This window comes from Talpa occidentalis, unplaced genomic scaffold, assembly GCF_014898055.3.
Source record: "Talpa occidentalis isolate TD23 unplaced genomic scaffold, MPIMG_talOcc4v2.1 talOcc4.8, whole genome shotgun sequence".
NCBI classification, from domain to species: Eukaryota; Metazoa; Chordata; class Mammalia; order Eulipotyphla; family Talpidae; genus Talpa; species Talpa occidentalis.
Genome location: NW_023605194.1, coordinates 69,614,522 through 69,634,702, shown reverse-complemented (window position 1 = coordinate 69,634,702; position 20,181 = coordinate 69,614,522). Strand labels below are relative to the sequence as shown.

Below are 20,181 nucleotides of genomic sequence, written 5' to 3'. Positions count from 1 at the left end.
AAAAGCAATGTTGTTTGCAATGTCGTAAAAGCAGTTAGCTGTGAAATCTTTACCCTTGAGTACACGTAGCACCTGCCTGCTGACTCTGGGTGTCTGGGGGAGGCCTGTGCGGTTTTTGGGGTGTGAGCTGTTTTCATGGGACCACCTTTTCTGAAAGAACAGTTGACAGACTTGTCATTCTGACTTGGGTACTGGCAGTTATTTTTTCAAAAGTGAATGAAGTGAACTATGCTTTAAGGAAAACTAACAGTGCTTGTGGCCAGTGATAACATTTGAGCTTTCCACCCCGAATTTGGGAAAGCTTGTATCTACCACTTGGAGTGCAGCAGCTTTCCCAGTACTTAGAAGTTTTTGAATGAAGTTGGTGGTGCTGGTAACAAATGTGGTTTGGGAAGACACTGTATTAATGAGATTTGTCTACATTCCGAAAATCTGCATAACTCGGAACTAGCGTTTTCAGAATGACTGATGTGTGGTGTTACAGACTCATGCATGGGTGAAGTGCCATCCAGTGTACAAGACAGACCGAAGAATTGCAGTGTAAATGGAATTTATATTCCACATGGCAACTAACCTTTGAGAAACTACCACTTGCTAAGTTTTGATGTAGTATCACAGGACAGTATCATCCTTATCTGAAAGGGTCTCTAAAATACCCCATTTCCTGTTACCTATCCATGTGACATTTTCTTCAAGCCCTTCCACCAGGACTACATGTGATGACAGACTGAGGTAGGAAGATGCATCAGTGTCATCTGATGCCACATCTTCCATTAATAATATATTGAAGGTGTAATGATGCCACTTTTCTCATTAAATGTTTCTGTTTTGGAAAATAGAAACTATGCTAACTTGTGCATTTTAATATCTAAAAATTCAGTATTTTCCAAATATCAGAATTGGCAAATATTTATGGATATAATTCATGTAAACAGAAACTCCTTGAGCTCTTCAATCCTTTTTAAGAATGTCAAGTGAGGTCATAAGACAGAAAGTTTAATTGTACTCTGTACAATGTACTCTGAAGGTACTTGTGTGAAATGGGAGAAATGATTTTCACTGCTAAATGTTCAGTGACATCTGATGTTCGTTTTTTGTCAAACTAAATGCAGACTGTATCTCTCTGAAAGCTTGTGGAAGTTGCTAAGAAAATTCCTAAAAAGTCAATCTTAAAACAAAACAAAACCAAACCCCCAAATACTAAATGGCATATTTCTCCAAGATATGGATTGTTACACCACTGAAGATAGTAGTTGTATAATTACCATAAAATTGCGGTAATAGTTATAATTTCATGGGAGGCTATTGTGCTTTGTATGCATTCACTCTCTCTCAACTAAAGCCTTGCTTAATATCTGATGTTAAGTAACCTGCTACCAGTCACGGGTAGGTTCTAGAGGCGGGATGCAAATGCTTTTTGTCTCACTCTAACGTTCTTTGGTTTCGTTAGAGCCAGCTGAACTGGAGTCAGCTCTAGAAACAGCTAATAAGATCATGTGGCAAAGGCTTTTTGATGACAAGCTGAAGTAAAGACTTTTCTTCAATTTCAGTTTCAAAATTGAGTCAAGTTGCTGCCTTCAGAGCTGTAGAGAGTGTGCAGGGATGGGCAGGGTGCACTGAAGCAGCTGGATGCCTGTGTCCGGCAGTAAACCTACAGCTCCTTAATTGTCTTGGGAAGTGTGATAAAAGATCATTCAGTTGATTTGTGCTCTTCTGGATAATTCGCAATTTCATATCTGCATACTATTGTTGCTTTCAAGGTTTTTCTAGCGACAGTGACCTGCTCTCTCTGACTGTCGACGTGGAGTCTCTCGCTGACTTAGATGATGGAATGGCTTCCAGTCAGAATTCTCCCATGAGAACCTTCGGTCTCCCTCTTCTTCTGGATGCCTCAGCACCAGGGCCTGTTGCTTCTGACAGTGACCAGACCAGAGCAGAGGACGGACTGGAGAGTCGTAGCCTCTTCCCCGGCAGCTTGAAATCCAAGCTTGGCAAGGGAGATTATTTGGAGAAAGCGGGAGAATTAATAAAGCTGGCTTTGAAAAAGGAGGAAGACAAGGACTATGGAGCTGCTTCTGCTTTTTACAGGAAGGGAGTGGATCTGCTCCTCGAAGGTGTCCAAGGTACAGTTCTGCCTGTGGGGTGCGTTCGGCATGTTCTATGTCTGTGTCTGGATAATAAATACATCCGCAGCTCTGTGTTGTCAACTAGCCTAAGTGAAAACAATTCGGAATATGAGAAACGGTGCCGCAGCATGGATTTATACCTTCAGTTCCATGAGCTAGGAGACAGTGTCAGAGTCACTTAACGATCTCCTTTGATCAATTAGTCTACAGAACAAAACAAAACTTGGCAGGTCTCCAAGTCTCTGGTGTGGCTAATAGCCTGTCTTTCCTCCTGTGGCTGGGGCTCCCCGGCCTCCCTGCACCATCCTGCCCCTGGTTGGTCCCAGAATGGTGTCCTGTGTGTGCTCTTGCCGACTTGAGAAGACGATGTGGGGTGCTCCTACCATAAGGGGAGGGACCTGGTCTTGCCTCCTCTGCTCTTCTTGGCGGTGATTCGATGGGCATGAACGATGAGTGTGGTTGAGTGTCCAAGCAGAACTTGCCTTTCTTTAAGCATCAGTTTTTGCTTTAGTTGGTGCCTTTTCCGTCGAGAAGCAGAGTGACACTTACTCCGGTTACATGACTTCTTGGGCACGGTAACCAAAGGCTGATGGGGCTTCTTCCAGTGTTTTCCTTCCAGAGCAATCATTTTCGCTGTTGTCCTGTGGCCTTGGCTTGTGTGTCCATCTCCTGTGGCAGCATGTTTTTGTTGTGGCGCTCCCACCTCCTGTGGCGTCCTGGGGTCCTGAAGCCATGGCCTTCCCCTCCCTTGCCCTCTGTAGGGGCCCCGAGGCCTGTGCGGTGGAGATGAACGCAGACTGTGCAGGTGGGGGTGTGTGTGTGGGCAGCCTAACTGCTGCTCCATTGGGGTTCGGACTCAGTCCTACTTTTAGCTTTTGGTCTCTCCTCTGTGGCTCCCCAGTGCCGTCAGCTCCTCAACTTCCAGGGAGAGGTGCAGTGCCATGGAAGGAGGTGGCTTTGAAGTCCCCAAGTAGCAGCCACTGCCCCGTTTAGCTCCGGCTTCTTAACCTCTGTCCTTGTGGGGGTTTGCCTTAAAATAAATTATTTTACACTCATGTTAATGGAGTTTCAGGAGGGACTGTAGATAAATGTTTGTCATCTTTACCTGGCATTGCAGATTTCACGTTTGATACCTCTTTTGGTGGGCCTAGGAATCAAAAGCTATTAATACTTCTAGCAATAAGGAGGTGGAATCTCCTTGTTTATTTTTTATCCATGTCTTACCAACGTTAGTGATAGCTTGCAGTGGAATCTGTTAGCATAGCTGCAGATAGTTGATTCTGATATTCAGTTCTCATTTGATTTTGCCATCTTGATACGGTTTTATAATTTTGGCTGTGACAATGTTTATTAATCGAGAGAAATGCATTCTGAAGTCTTTGATAACAATTTTTTTTTTTCCAAATTTCATATTCTGTTGGGAGTTTTTTGTTTTCTAGTGGAGGAGTCCGGTCTTAGACACTAATCATTTTCCTTCTTTGTCTGAATTATTCCAGCTTGGAAGTTTAAAATGGTGATGAGGAGTTGCAAACAATTGGCTCTGATGTTTTCCTCTTTTCTTTTTAGTTAATTTTGTGTTGAAACCTCACATAATGTCGAATTGACATGTATAAAACACATCATTGTCATATTTTTCCAAAAGTTATTTGATTTTAATTTGATAACACTTTATAATGTTACCACTTTATGGCACCAGAAAAATAAAAACATTGCTTCAAAGTGAGAATTATGGATGTTTATCAGCAAAATAACAAAAACTCTTATCATTGTGTTACTGTGTGATTATGATGATGAGTTACTTTTTCACTGAAACTTGATACAAACCTCCTGGACCTCTGTCTTAAGCAGTGTTACAAATGAAACAGTTTTCCTATCTGGCCTCTGCCTCTATTTCTGAAACCGGAGTGTACCTTCCTGCCCTGGTTAATTTTTATTGTTAATGTGTCATCAAATCCAAAAAGTCATGAGTAATTTTTATCATTAGTGATCATTATGTGATTTATTCATATAAATTGTGGGAACCACTATCACAAAATTCTAATTTTTAACCAGTACAAAAAATAATCTCCTTCCAGCCCTCCTCATTTACACACGAAACTGTGTCAGATGTGAGATGGCCAGGGTGGCGCCCCTGGTTTGTGAAGTTGTGCTGGGTGTTGCTTGGAGAACTTAGGAAATTCTTTTTAAGAAATTTCCCCCCAATTTTATTGCGACATAACTGATATGACATTGTATTAATGTCAGAAAAACAACATGATAGCTTGTGTGTGTGTGTGTATGTGTGTGTGTTCATTCCATTTTCCTCACCCACCCATCTGTTGGATACCTGGGTTGATTCCATGTCTTGGCTCTTGTAAATAATACTGCAGTGAGCAAGAGGGCGCAGAGAAATCTCTTTGAGATGTTTTATTTCTCTTGACTAGATACTCAGAAGTAGAATTGCTGGATGATAGCTTTATTTTTAATTTTTGAGGACTCTCCATACTGTTTCCCATAATGGTTCCATTGTACCATTTACATTCCCACCAACAGTCACTGCGGTTTCCTATTCTTCATGTTCTTGCCAACATGTGTCACTTATCTTTTTGCCGATTATCATTCTAACATGTGTGAGGCGACACCTCATTGTGGTTTTGACTTGCATTTCCCTGACGTGTGGTGTTGAAATGCCTGTTTATGTGCCTCTTGGACATTTGTATGTATTCTTTTTTGCGTGTGATATTGCAGTTTATTTTTATAAACTGAGTAGTCCCCATAGTTCTCCCCCTACTGTGGCACCTGTGAACTGTCACCATAGTCCTTTGCACTCTTCTCTCCCCTGTTTGACCCCTATCTGCTCCACCCCTGCTTGATGCCTCAGATCTATGGTTTGCCTGCAAGTTTTTTCTTTTCCTGATCCTTCTTTGGCTTCCCTGTGTCTGTAAGTGAAACAATCCGATATTTTTCTTTTTCCTTCCAGCTCCATCCATGTTGCTGCAGATGGAGTTTATCTTTTTTGATCACTGAGCAGTATTCCATGGTGTATATGGACCACATCTGCTTGGTCCAGTCATCTGTTTTGGGGCATTGAGGCTGTTTCCATATCTTGGCTATTGTAGGTAGTGCTGCAGTAAACATAGGGGTGCAGATTTCCTTTTGATTAGTGTTTTTGTTTTCTTTGGGTAGGTTCTTAGGAGTGGAATTGCTGGGTCATATGGTAGCTCCATTTTTAGTGTTCTGAGGGTCCTCCACACAGCTTTCCACAGTGGTTGGACCAGTTTGCACCCCCACCATTATGGCAAGAACCATTATGGCAGGAACCATTATGGTTCCTTTCCACACACTCACCGGCATTGTTGTTGCCAGTTTTTTTAATATGTGCCCCCCTTTTTTCAAGATTTTATTTATTTTTGTGTAGAAGAACTGGGGTGTAGACCAGAGGTGTGTGTGTGTGTGGGGGGGGCGGGTGGTGGTGAGGTGGTGTGACGACTTACCAGAGATAGAGTGGGGGCAGAGGAGGTGGATTTACTGAAGCACACTGCCAAGGGGTGCAGCGGGGAGAGAGGAGAGGTCTGCTGCACCATGTGGGTCAACTCCCTGGCTGGGGATTGAACTCAGGTGTAGTGATGATAGTGCTGAGATTTCACCCCTAGGCCACCAGAGAGCCCATATGTGCCATTGTCACTGATGTGAGGTGGTATTTCATTGTGGTTTTGATTTATGTTTCCCTGATTATAAGTGATGTTAAGCATTTTTTCATCTACCTATTGGCCATTTGCATTTCCTCTTTGGAGAAGTGTCTTTTTATCTCATCTGCCCATTTTTTGACTGAGTTATTTGCTTTGTTTTTGTTGAATTATGTGAGCTCTATATAGATCTTTGGTATCAATCCCTTATCATTTGTATGGTGTACAAATATTTTCTCCCAGCCTATGGGGTGTCTCTTCGTTTTGGGTACTGTCTCTCTTGCTGTATAGAAACTGTTTAGTTTGATGCAGTCCCAGTGTTTTATCTTTTCCTTCTTTCGTTGCTTCTGGGGGTGAGTCCTCAAACCTGTTTCTTAGGTGTATGTCATGGAGTGTGGTGCCTATGTTTCTTCTATGTATTTTATGGTTTCAGATCTTACATTCAGGTCTTTCATCCATTTTGAGTTGGCTTTTGTGTGTGGTATGAGGTAGTGTTCTAGTTTCATCCTTTTGCATGTGATGGTCCTGTTTTCCCAGCACCATTTACTGAAGAGACTTTCCTTGCTCCGGTGTATGTTTTTCCTCCTTAGTTTCGTATGTTTCTTCAGAAATATGTCTATTCAGATCCCCTGTCCATTTATTAGATTTTTTTATTGAGTTATATGCATCTTTTACATATTTTGGATGTCAGCCCTTGTCTGATATGGTCTGCAGATCTTTCCTCCATCCTCCAGGCTGGCTCTCTGCATGTAGATGGCTGCCTTCACTGTGCATGAGCTTTTTGTTTACTAAAGTCCTACTTGTTTTTGCCTTTCTGTTTCTGTTTTTGGTGCAAAATCCAAATTATTACCAAGACTAGTGTGAAAGAGTGTATGCCCTATGTTCTTGTAGTATTTTTATGTATGTTCTCAGGTCTTAGGTTCAAGTCTTTAATCTACCTAGGATTGATTTTTGTGTATCGTAAGATCATGGTTCAGTTTCAATATATTGCATGTTAACTGCCCAGTTTTTCCACACACAGTTTGTCGAAGAGACTGTCTGCTCCCCCTTGTACATTCTTGGCTCCTTTGTCATAAGTTAATTGTATATATGTGGGGTTATTTCTGGGCTCTCTTCTGTTCCTCTGGTCTGTGTCTGGTTTTATGCCAGCGCTTTATTATTTTAGTGACTGTAGCCTTGCAATGTAGTTTGAAGTCAGGAAGTGTGATGCCTCCAACTTTGTTCTTTCTCAGGGTTCTTGGCTATTTTTGAGGTCTCTTGTAGCTGCATACACATTTCTGGGTTATTTTTTTCTACTTCTGTGAAAAATACTGTTGAAATTTTGATAGCGATTGCTTTGTCTGTGCAGGCTGATTTGGGTCGTACTGACATTTTAACAGTGTTGGTTCTTCCATGAGCACAGAATATATTTCCATTCAATTGTCTTCAGTTCCCTAAATCAGTGCCTTATAATTTTTAGTATCTAGATCTTTTATTCTTCTTTTGATTTATTCTGAAGTATTTTATTCTTTTTGATGTCCTTGTAAATGGGATTGTTTGCTTAATTTCATTTCTGATGATGTGTTGTTAGTGTATGTAGATGGCTGATTTTTTTGTATAGACTTTGTATTGTACAACTATTTAAATTTTAACTTTTTTGTGACATCTTCAGAGTTTTCCATATATAATGTTACCTACAGATGGAGACTATTTTACTTTTATTTCTTATGTGATTGCTCTGGCTCTGACTTCTAGTACTGCATTCAATAAGGTGGGGAGAGTGGGCATCCTTGTCTTGTAAAAGATTTTAGCTTTTCACTGTTGACTCTGATGCTTGGCACCGTGGACGATATTCTTTAATTAGGACGGAAATCGGGGCCCCTAGTATGCAAGCTTGATGTGACTTTTCAGAGCTTGATGTGACTTTTATGAGCAGAAGAGCTGCTTCCATGGGAAAGCGCTATTAAAGCATCACGGGAACAGTGATAGCTACAAGTTAGATGAATATAACTCTTGCTCTAACAGTTGCTACCTGTGACCTTGGGTTGGGCTGACATCCTTTACAGTAAAATCATTACTTCTGCATGTGGTAACCCAGAGCAAGCATTTCAGAGCTAAAGAGTGCTTGATACAGGGTTCTTTTCAGTTGGCAGGTTTTGTTATTCTAACTACTAACTGGTCATCGTGACTAGACTGTTCAATGTGAAGGAGTTTATCCTGGCCTTCTGTAGACCCTGTGACAGCGGCTTGGTGTGAAGTGCGGGCACTCTTGCTCACCACCCTGCTCTTGTGACTTTGGCTCCTCCCTTGGAACCTGACACCGCACATTTCCTCAGACAGAAAATGGCTCTGGAAATGAAGGTGCTGGGTACTCCTCCCAGTTCTGGGTCCTTGTGGATTTAGAAGAAAAAAATCCAGAAATCAAGACTGAAGCATCCCTTTGCACTTCCGTGGAGAATGTCTCAGCTTATAGGCTTTCATTTCTGTCTTGTTTGTATGTGACTGCAGGTGACTGTGATGAATAATCTGTGTTCTCAGCGTGGGCTTATTGCAATAATTGTATAATATACAGTGGTAAATGGGTGTTGATGAAATGTTTAAATAGCAACAATTTACTGTCTGTTTCAAACTTGTCACTGTGTAAGGGTTTTTAACATTTTTCTACCTCAGATCGGGTCTATAAGCTGAACTGTGGACGATCATCTTGGGCTTTGTCTAAGGACACCAAAATTTAGAGGGTGCAAACCTTTAATGTAATGATTCCAGAAGCTTGGCACTCAGTTAGCAAGAATAATTACTTAAAACAGGAAGCTACCAGATGGCGAGCACTGCTAGTAACACCCATCTGTGGGCTGCGTTATGAATCAGAGTTGATTTGCGAGCTGGTTTTGTTTAGTTTGTTCCAAGTGTCAGAGCTGCTGGTTCACTGTGCTTGAAGGGTAGTTGCTGTGTTCCCCCTTTTACCCATGGAGAAAACCCAGACTTGTTTGCTGAAGGACCCAGACCCCCTTTTCCCCAGGATTTACATCTAGGTCTTTCAGAGTTCAAATTCTGTTGTCTTTCCACTATGCCGAGCTACTCTTCACACAGCTTCCTCCTAATTAGATTAGCTTTTCAAAATGAAACAGCAACAAGTATTTAGTACCAGATAGTTTATGGCTTTATTTTCGGTATTTTCCTTGCCCATTTGATTCTTGCTCTTTCAACCCATCCATCTAGTGCTCTGTTTGACATGCCTTTGTTATTCACCTGGTACGTCCTCAAGATGGTGGTAGTGAATAGAAATTTTTTTTTTTGGTAAAAAGATAAATTGAGTGGTGGTCCAGACGAGATCTCTAAGGCCTCCCCTCTGCTTCCCTCTTCATTTATATCTTCTGCATCCATCGAGTCTCATAGTGAAAAGAGTTCCTGATGTTGTTGGTGTCTGATTTTTCTTTAATAATCTTGTTGATATTTTTGGTGGGTGAGACTATTTTTGATGTTGCTCCTCAGCTGAGAGATGCAGTCTGCAATTTTTGTCTCAGCAAATGGCACACCAGGCTGTTTTTTGTAGCTTGCCCTGTCCCCGGGTAGCTGTGTGCTAGACGTTGTTATTTCCAGATATGTTTAAAATATTTCACCAGCTGACCCAGTGTGCTGAGGGACAGCATTCTTGAGCCTCCTGCTGGCTGCTGAGCGCTGTGCTCCCCCTCTCTTTCCCACGGCAGGAACGGGGTTCCTGGAGAAGCCACAGACCCACTGGCGTCTCGTTTCCTCTGAGTCGCTTAGATGGAGTGTCCACGGCATGCTGAGCCTCGGGTGGTTAGACCTGTGCACTCAGGGAGGCGCAGAACAATAAATAACAGTAATAACAAGCGAGAAGCTCAAATTTACTTAGGGAAGAGTAGCCTAGACCATGGACTTATTACTCTAGTGACAGTTGCTCAAGACTGGGAAACCCAACGGCTATATTGGGTTGTTGGAAAAGTCATGACGTGTAACCACATACGTCATGACTTTTCTGACAGCCCAGATAGGTGTCCTCTGGAGTGGATGGATGTGTGAGAAGGTGGGGAATCGATGCTGATAGAGAGACGCAGGGGGCAAGCGTATTGATGAATTTCAGGAATGAAAATATTTAGTAACATTAAAATTTGTTACTTGTTTATGATGTGTGTTAACTCTGATCCTAAGAAAGTGTGTTTATCTTAAGGCCCTACAAGGTGCACCTAGACTGGGCATGGGGGTGGTGGAGTGAGTCTGACCCACCGCCGCCGCTGCCCTGCCTGGCTCCTGCCTGTTCATTAGTGAGCCCCTTGAGAGCTTGTTTCTGCTGCTTCTGTTTTGACTCATCGCTGCTTTGTTTAATTTTAGAATAGCTTTCCAGTTTTGCACAAATGACCGCTGAAATTTTGTAGGGATGGGATTAAATCTGTAAATATAATATGTGGAATAGAGCCATCTTAAAATTAAGCCTTCCAGTCTATGAACAAGGTTGTCTTACCGTTTATTTAGATCCTGTCATTTTTTTCAGCAGTGTTTTGTAGTTTTTTTTTTTTTTAAAGATTTATTTATTTATGCATACAAGAACTGGGGTACAGAACGAGGTGTGGGGGGTAAGAGGATTCACCAGAGACAGAGTGGGGAACAGAACAGCCAGAATGACCGAAATACACTGCTGAGAAGAGCAGTGGGGAGACAGGAGAGGTCTGCCGCGCCATGTGGGTTGTTTCGCGGCTGGCAGGGATCAAACTGGCTCTGCAGAGGCTGCAGACAGCTTCACAGCAGTGCGTTCAACCGCCTGCGCCACCAGGGAGGCCTGTTTTGTAGTTTCCAACATGAGGCTTTCCCCTCCTTGGTTCAGTTTATTCCTGTGTATTCTTCGATGTGGTTATAAATGGACCAGGTTCCTTAATTTGCTTTTAAATTATTCACTCCCCAAATTTGTCTTCCCACCACCCTTTCCCACCCTGTCCTCACTGCTAGATTAACCTCCTTCATATTTAGCTTCAAGGGAGTCTCCTATTCAAAACTCTGAATAGCAGGTAATGTCCAAATCTCTCACCTAGGGCTCAAGGCCCTTCAATATATTTTTTTTTTTTGGTAAGATTTATGTTATTTATATATGCATACAAGAACTAGGGTCTAGACCAGAGCTGCGCAGGGTTGGGGGTGGGGGTGAAAGGATTCATCAGAGACAAGAGTGAGGAGCAGAACAGGTGGATCTGCTGAAATATCACTGCTGAGGGGAGCAGCGGGCAAGACAGGAGAGGTCTGCTGTGCCATGTGGGTTAGCTCCCTGGCCAGGGATCGAACTCATGCTGCAGTGGCTGGTGATAGCTTCATAGGGCTGAGACTTTAACCCTGATGCCACCAGGGAGGCCCAAGGCCCTTCTGCTTCTAACCAACCTTCCTTTCCAGCTTTCTTACAACTTTCCATCAAGTCCCACAAAAAAAAAAAAAAAAAATTTATTCACTCCAGGTATATAAATACACAATTGATTTTTGTGTGGTGATCTTGTATCTAGCAAATGAGTCAATAGTTTATTAGCTTTAGGTATTTTTGTGGATTCTTCAGGATTTCTATGCATAGGATTTTGTCACCTGTGAATAGGTAGTTTAACTCCTTCCTTTTCAACTTGGATACCTTTTATTAATATTTTAAAATTTCTCCCTTCCCTTCCTTCCTCTTCCTCTTCCTCTTCCTCTTCCTCTTCTTCTTCCTCTTCCTCTTTTCCTCCTCTCCCCTCCCCTCCCCTCCCCTCCCCTCCCCTCCTCCCTCCCCTCCCTTCCCCTCCCTTCCCCTCCCCTCCCCTCCCCTCCCCTCCCCTCCCCTTCTTTGCTTGTTTAATAGTCTGGCTAGGACTCTGGTACAGTGTTCATTAGCACTGGGAAAGGAAGGTGATTTTCTTCTTCCAGATCTTAGGGGAAAAGCTTTCAGTCTTTTACTGTTGGGCACGATATGAGCTATTGGTTTTTCACAGATTTTTCCATTATGTTGACATTCCCTTCCACTTCTAGTTTTTTTTGATTTTTTTTTTTTTAACTTTTATGTAGGAATGGGGTATAGGCCAGAGGTCTATGGGGTGAAAGGAATGACCAGAGACAGAGTGGGGAGCAGAACAGGCAGATCTACTGAAATCCACAGCTGAGGGGAGCAGCGGGGAGACAGGAGAGGTCTACTGTGCCCTGTGGGTAAGCTCCCTAGCTGGGGATCGAAGTCAAGCCACAGTGGTGACAGCCTGAGACTAACCCCTAGGCCCTAGTTTTTGGAATGTTTTTATCGTGAGAGTGTTAGATTCTGTCCCAGGTTTTTTTTTGTCTTTTGCATCAGTTGAGGTGGTCATGTGGTTCAACCTTCTTCACTAGATGACACAGATTTTCTTGCATTGATCCACTCTTAGTTCTGGGATAAAGAGATTTTTATCTTATAGTTGATGGTAATTGTGCCTTTGGCTGTCTCTTGTAATACTTTGTCATCAAATTTGGGGTGTTTTCACCTATTCACATTTTTTTTCCTGCCCATTTCACTACCTCCCCCCCTCCCCCATCCCCACTCCCCACTCCCATTTTTTGAGTTGACTGTGCCCAAGTGTGAAGCTTCCTGCTGCAGGCACCTGAGTCTGGCACCTCCTTTAACACCTTATTCAGACTGGGCAACGTCTCCTCTGCTGGCCTCATGTTTTCTGGTCTTTTTTCCTGTCGACTTAATGTGCTGCTAAGTCCATCTTAACTCTAGAATTTCTTTTGGGTTCTTTCCTTTTTCCACAGCTTTTGTTTTTATTGTTAACCTGTGTTTGATTATTCATTGTCTTTGTGCTTTAATTCCTTAAACATGTTTCTTTTAGTTCTTTGATCACATTTATAATAGTTGTCTTGAAGTGTTTATCTCCTGAGATTCACTTGTGCTCTCTCCAGAGACAGATGCTATTGACACTTTGTTTTTTTCAGACCATACAGTTATTATTTCTTTGCATGTTTCATTTTTTTTTTAAGATTTTAAGATTTTTAAGATTTTATTTATTTATACAAGCACTGGGTACAGTCAGAAGCGCGGGAGGGTGAGAGAATTTGTCAGAGTGGAGAGCAGAGCAGAACAGGCAGACTGACGAAGTACACTGCTGAGGGGAGCAGCGGGCAGCAGGAGAGATCTGCATGCCATGTGGGACCCTTGCCCGGTGGCCAGGGATTGAACCGGTGTTGCAGAGGCTGTGGGCAGCTTTACAACCCAATGCTCAACCACTACGCCACCGGGGAGGCCCTGCATGTTTCATTTTTTAAAACTCACTTTTTAGATTAGTGGCAACTCTAGATTCTACCCCCACTCCCACCCCTTTTCCAGGGCTGCTGAGGGTGATGGCTGCTTTTGTTTGGTGTCAATCGTTCAGAGTGTGACTGAACCGGTGTGAGCCATGGAGGCGGCCCCCCTCCCTGAGTGTGTCTACATGGGTCAGGGCAGTCAGGGTCAGTCCACTCTCCCACCCTGGGTTTTGCTTTGTGCATGGCCAGGCCTCCCCTGCCCCTGGAAGGAAGCCCCTGGAAGCCTTCTGTGGTCTCTTCTGTGTATGCATGTGACTTTCAAGACCCCCAGGAATATTCTGGAGCTTCCCAAAGCACACTGGCTGTCACGGTCATTAGATATCCCTGTGAGAAATTGGCTCGCCTTTGGTTTGGGCTGCTGTGATTTCAGTAGCATGGGACTTCTCCGTGGAGCACTGGATCAGACCAGCCCTCCAGCCATGGCAAGGCCGTCAGTCCATGTGTCTGCTCTTGTGCTGGGCCAGGGATGGGCCACCATGTATCTTGGCATCTCTTACTGCAATTCAGTCCTTTTTCTTACATATTTTTTAATTTGTTGGATGTCCCTAGTTAATCCCAAGAGTTGTTGATTTTGATGTTTTGTCTGCAGAGGTTTCATTGAATGCCTCACTCTGACATTTTGAAAGGCCCACTTTCCATCATTTTATAACAGCTTTATAAAAAAAAAACTTTATAACGGCTTTTCTGACTGGCTCTTACTTGGCTCAAACCCATTCTCTCTCTGGTGGCCTGGGTAAGTTTTGGGAGATGGAGTCTATTATGTCACTTTCTTGCAGTGAGCCATGGTGTCCAGGATGAAATCTCAGCATCTTGCTGTTCGTGGGCCGCACGAGCGTTGGCTGTCACTCCCTATCCAGGCTCATCTTTATCTATCTATCTATCTATCTATCTATCTATCTATCTATCTATCTATCTATCTATCTATCTATCTATCTATCTATCTATTCAAGCACTGGGTACAGTCAGAAGCGCGGGAGGGTGAGAGAATTCACCAGAGCCAGAGCGGGGAGCAGAGCAGGCAGAAGGACCGAAGTACACTGCTGAGGGGAGCAGCGGGCGGCAGGAGAGGTCTGCGCGCCATGTGGGACCCTCACCCGGAGGCTGGGGATCGAACTGGCGCTGCAGAGGCTGCGGGCAGCTTCACAACCCAGCGTTCAACCGCTGCGCCACTGGGGAGGCCCTGTCCAGGCTCATCTTGAGCTGCTCCTCTCCACGCAGTTTGCTTTACCCACGTGGCCTTCACTTGCCGCCTGGAGGGCACTGGGTCCCTCATGATGGATTTCACTCGGGCTGTGTTCTGGGCGAGTGCTGTCCTGGGCTGCTCAGTTGCTGTCTCCTTGTTCAGCAGGGAGCCTACCTTTATTCAGACTAGAATAGATGCTGAACTTTGTTGCCACTGTAGTTGTTTTGCTGTAAGTACTTGTCACATTTACAGTGAAGTGATTTTGTGCAATCATTTATTGACTGAACATCTTATTTACTTGCAATGTCCTCAAAGACAACACATATTCTCATTGATTATGTTTCCTAAGCATAGTGCCTGGTACCTGAGATCTTCTTTATAGACATTTTTAAGTGAGAATCATCCTTTACATACATGTAAATGGACAGCTGACCAGGATGGAGGACAAGGCCTTTTCTGAACACTTCTGGAGGAGGCCATGAGTAAGTTGGTCTGAAAGACGGAAGTGAGGATGAAGAAAATGAGGATGTCAGGTAGGCTTAAAATGCTGCTGGTCTGCACCTCAGTTCTCTCTGTACAAATTGCAGGTTTGCAGTGTGAGGCACAGTCCCTTGTTGCTGTCTGAGTGGTATTGGTAGCTCTGCAAGTAGCAGAACTCATTGTGGAGACTTGTGGGTTTCTGGCTTCAAGAAATGCCCTTGTGTCCTGTCCCCCTGGACTGTCTTGGTCGTGTGTTTCCTATTCAAGCATCCTTGGAATGAGGGCTCTGCTGTGTCTTGATGAAACCCAACCCCAAACTCTCCCAAGTAAGTATGTGACCTTAAGCTCAAAATTGGCAGCTGGGAAACTTGTTTGATTACGGTGTGACACTCCTGTTCTTTGGGGAACAAGGTGGTGATACCTGAGGCACTTCCCAGTATCTCATCAGGCACCTGTCACTGCTCTCAATAGCTCTGCTGGGAGGGAGAGTGCAGTAGCTCAGTTTAAAAGTATTTGTGTCAGGCCTCCCTAGTGGCTCAAGTGTTAAGTCTCAGCACTATCAAGTTATCTGCAGCCACTGTGGCCTGAGTTCCATTCCCAGCCAGGGAGCTGACCCACATGGCGCAGCAGACCTCTCCTGTCTCCCCGCTGCTCCCCTCAGCAGTATATTTCAGTCAGTCTGTTCTGCTTCCCACACTGGTGAATTCTCTTACCCCCACACCTCTGGCCTATACCCCAGCTCTTGTATGCATAAATAAATAAAATAAAATCTTTAAAAAATACTCATTCAGGAGAGTTAAACAAACTTGCACCTGTAAGGGCTAATTCTCTGCTATTTCTGAAATATTTGGCCATGAAAATATATAAACAGGAAACCTTGCTTCCTAGGAGCCCTTATTCCCAAGGTTTTTCTATACTACAGGTAACCATCACTGATGCTCTAAAAATTGCCTGTTGTAAAAAGAGAAGGAGCTCTTAACAAATAGTATAGGGTTGGACTTACTTCTTAACTTAGATTTTGTTAGCTCTGAAAACAGAACTTTAGAAATTGTGTATCTTAGGTCTTCAGAAATGTTTATCTAAGGATCCTTATTTGTAGTATTTATCAAATAATAATCTCCTGTGTGATTTGAACTCAAGCAGGATAAACGGAATATGAATCTGTCTTTTGGACATATTTGGTTCTTCTTCATCTGTGGGTGTCGTGTGTGTGTTGGGGAGGCTTGGGGTGGGGATGGTGATTGTAGAAGGAATGGGTACTGTACATTAGCCAAGATGGTGAACCTTGGAAATCTGAACACTCCTAGGACCTAGCCCACTGCCACTGATGGGAAGAAAGTGCCTTATTTCCTGCGGGGTTACAGCTGAAGGAAGAAATTCTGGAAGGACCCCTGGCTGGCATGTGTTTCTTGAATTGCTGGTTGTTTTGGTGTCAACTTTCATCTTGGAAGTTTCATGTTGTAATGATGTAAATGTTTACTGGAAATTGCAAATTGGGAAAGAGAATCACTTTTCTGCTTCTGCAAAAGCTAGGTAAAGCATTGATGTGGGGTGAAGTAGCTGTGGAGTTTTATATTCAGATTGTATGAACAGTAAACAGAGCATCTAAAATAACCACTTGCACAGTGCAACAAACACATCATCATTTGCTTAAAAAAGAGTTATAATTACAGTTGACGAAGCATGGACACCATAAAAAATGCATTAGTTTGGCTTGACACATTAATTACCTGTTTTTGCAGATGTTTTTATGTATTGTTGTGTGAACAGTTTACAAAATAATTACAGGAAAGTCATATGGAAAATAAACTAAGTGGGTGGTTTCTCATCTAAATATTTTCATTCATGTGAGTCTGTGTGAGGCACAGCTGCTCTATTGCAGAAGCAGAGAGACATGAGGCTTCTCGAAGGGTTTTATTAGACAGTCGCTGTCATCAGTTTCACCACATTTTATAGCTTTAGCAACACGGTTTATAAACATTAAAACGAGAGGGTTTCTTTACTCGCTGTTATTACTGCAAAACCTTGATTCTGGTCAGGAGAAGTGTAGATACTGCGTAGTTTAGACTGAACCAGAGACCTGGACAAACTCTAAACGGAAAACTGCTGTCTCAGGTTGCAGGGCACCTTGAGAAAGAATTAACCAATATTCAGTAATTATTGGAGTTAGTTTCAGGTAACGTAGAGGCTAAGTTTTATCTTAATAATCAAGCTGAGCCTTGTATATGTGGCACAGAAGTTCAGTTTATACTCTTTCAGGAAATACAGAAAATGAAAATTTGCTTTTTCCCAGGAGCTTTCTATTTTGCCTTTCATAGTCTGAACGCGAGAAATAGCCAGAGTGTCATGCTGACTCCAGGCTTTTACAATGTCAGAAATCCCACCACGGTTTATGATTAGAACATCATTGCTGTATTTCCCTACTTTTCATAGAATTAAATCAAAACAGAGGTTCTTTTTAGCCCAGCCATGCCGCTTCTTACCACGTTCCTCAGTCGCTTTCCCTGGGCAGTGCCGTGCAGGTGAGACATAACTGCACATGGTTTCTGACACTTTCTGTAACTGTTGTTGAGATTAGAGAAAGGGATATGGCATCATTTGACTGAAGGTATTATCAGCCCAGGTGACACTGGTGTGAAATCATTCATTCACTTTAACATAGCTTTATTGGGGGCTGCTGTGGGCCGGATCCTAGGCGATCCCAGGAGAAGCTGAACACCGAGCCAGGCCTGGCACCATCGGGGGCCTTGATTCTGGAGTAGTAGGAAAGTGAGTGTTGTGGAGGGCATGTCCACTCTGGTGGCCCCAGAGAGCCATCCTCTGGGGAGGCTTTTCTTCAGTATGACGCAGCCTTTGAGTTAAATGTAGAGATACATGTCTGCGGTAAATCAGTCTGAAGAAAGATGGGGTGGAGTCTGTTTAAGGCTGGTGTGCTCTACAGTTGATTTTTAAGGTGGGGATGCATTAAAGGGCTTGATGGAGCTTCTAGGATTAGGAAGCATTTACTCCTTGTAATTAGTAATTCTCTTGTCCCCTATATATCTCAAAGGAAAAACAGGTGAACCAATATGACATCAAGAAACAGTCGTTGGACTTTAGAGTCTTGCATGGATTTGCTACTTCTTTTGAGATGTTTCTTATAGCCAGTGAAAGAATAAGCAGAAGCTTTGGGATGTGGGTGGAAGGGAACTCCCCATATTTACCAATGAGGCAGAAAAAAATTACTAGTTTACATGGAGTTTGACTTGCAAAATTTTCCCATCTTATTCTACCCTATGAGGCAAGATTTTAGTTCCTTGATTTTAATTTTTTATTCCCTTTTCCATTAATTTATCTCCAGCCCTTCAAATTCTTTTCATCTCTTGTACACCATTTGTTTAGAACACAGGGGACAAAAAGGACACTTAGGGGTGATAGTGATGATTTGCTTTTATTTTTTTTTTTGTTAAGAGCTTATTGTCACTGGGAGACTGGTCATTATTTTGAGGGGATCTTTTGGGCACTCCCTTTTAAAAGGCAAGACTAGAAAAGTAGGTTAGGGAGCATAAAGAAATTGTTGGAGCTAAGCACAGGCTCTCTGTAGGCTTTTAACACTTCATGATCTAATGATGTTGTATTTTTAGTACCATTGGTGGTGAAACTGCTAAGCAACATGGCAAGCAGTCGTAACTGGGGAGCACCTGGGCCCCAATACTACGATTCTTGCTTTTACTGTTCTTTGAACTTCTAGGGGTCACTGTAACACTTGGTTTTGGGAAAAAAAAAAAAAAAACCACAACGTAAGCAGGGATTGGTTAAATGCAGACAGGAAGCAGATTCCCTGCCTGACTGGGTTTGTATTAAATAGGGAAGGACTGAGGGCACCAGAGTTGTAGTAACATGCAGAACCGTAAATTACTGTTCTTCTCAAGGTTGCCTTTTGTTGTCAGAACACTTAGCTTAAGTCAGAAATGGTAGGTTATACCTGAAAAGAACAAAAAACCATTAAATATAATAAATCAGCACTTAAAGAAAAAAAAAAACTGTAACCACCAAGGCCATCTGAGACAGGAGTATTTCTTTTATAGAATTAAAATTGTAAAAAACAAAAACCAACAAACGCTCATCCCAGCAAGCCCAGGTTGATTTGATTTTCTTTTTAACGTGACACACCTCAGTGGAGACCAGCCAGGCTTGACCACGAGTGTGCTGGGGTAGAGCTCACTGGAGAGCGTGTGTGGGGTCGGAGACCAGAGACATGATTACGAAAGAGACTAAGGGAGCCATGCGGGGGTTAAAATCTGTGTAAATGGCGAAAATCGAGTATCTTAAAAATCCCTTAAAATTTCCCATGAAATTCAAGAAGGGAAACACAACCAGGTTTCCTTCCATTGTTGCTTGCTTTTCTTTTTTCCTTAAGATTTATTAATTTATACAAGAACAGAGGTACAGGCCAGATGTGTGGGAGGGTGAGAGCATTCATCAGAGACAGAATGGGGAACAGAACAGGCAGACTGATGAAATACACTGCTGAGGGGAGCAGTGGGCGAGACGGGAGAGGTCTGCTGCGCCATGTGGGTTGCTTCGCGGCCGGTGGGATCAAACCAGCACTGCAGAGGCTGCAGACAAATTCACAGCACTGCGCTGCTCAATTGCCTGTGCCAATAGGGAGGCCCCCATTGTTGCTTACTTTTGTTGAATGAGTTTTTAATGACTGGGGCAGAATAACAAACTGGAAGAATTAGTCTTTATTCTGGGTTTTGAAACTGATTTCCATTAGTTCCATGAGTAAAAATGTCTGTTGTTTTTATAATGGGTGAATGAGTAAAGGCTTTTGTTTTCCAGAGAAACTCATGGGTAACAGGGTGCTGGAGAGCGCAGTGTCTCAGAAAGTCCCCACTCCTGTGCTCTGATTTCCCTGTGAGCCTGTCAGCTGCCTTCTTCTGGCTCCTCCTCCCTTGTTCTCCCCCATGGTGTGATCAGATAGGTCTGCCTCAACTTGTTTTTATTTTTTCTTCATCTTTGTTCCCACCACTTGTCCTGTGCTCTGGTTTTTTTTTGTTGTTGTTGTTCTCAGTGACAATAAAATAATCTAATTCAAATCCAGTTATATTTAAATAAAAATGTTGAAAGGAAACATGGCAGAAATGCAAGTCCCCTGAAGTGTGATGTTGAAACTGAGTAGACGTGGAGGCTGTAGAACATGACCCAAACACAGATGCAGACACCTGAGGAGAAACAACAGTAACAGAATTTATTTTCTCCGGGAGGGAGGGAGAAAGTATTTACACATGGGCATGTGGCCAGGTTTTGTCTCTCCTACCCCACATTGCACCTGCTGAGCAGAGGCCAGCCCAAGCAACTCTTTCTCACCACCTCCCCCCACTCCAGTGGAGTTTGGAAGGCTCCACTTTCTACCATTGAATTGGCTGAGGCTCATCCATGACTTAGAGGCTGCCCTTCATTCTTC

At 43.1% G+C, this 20,181-nt stretch overlaps 1 protein-coding gene across 10 annotated transcripts in view; it reads left to right on the top strand.

The window, feature by feature from the left end:
• RPS6KC1 (ribosomal protein S6 kinase C1) overlaps positions 1-20,181 on the top strand; it is a 153,189-nt gene that overhangs the window by 43,599 nt on the left and 89,409 nt on the right. For all 10 annotated transcript variants that reach the window (XM_037496710.2, XM_037496714.2, XM_037496707.2 and 7 more), the window contains one exon: positions 1,761-2,123. In XM_037496710.2, coding sequence (XP_037352607.1) covers positions 1,761-2,123 — 363 coding nt within the window. The remainder of the gene's footprint in view (positions 1-1,760; positions 2,124-20,181) is intronic.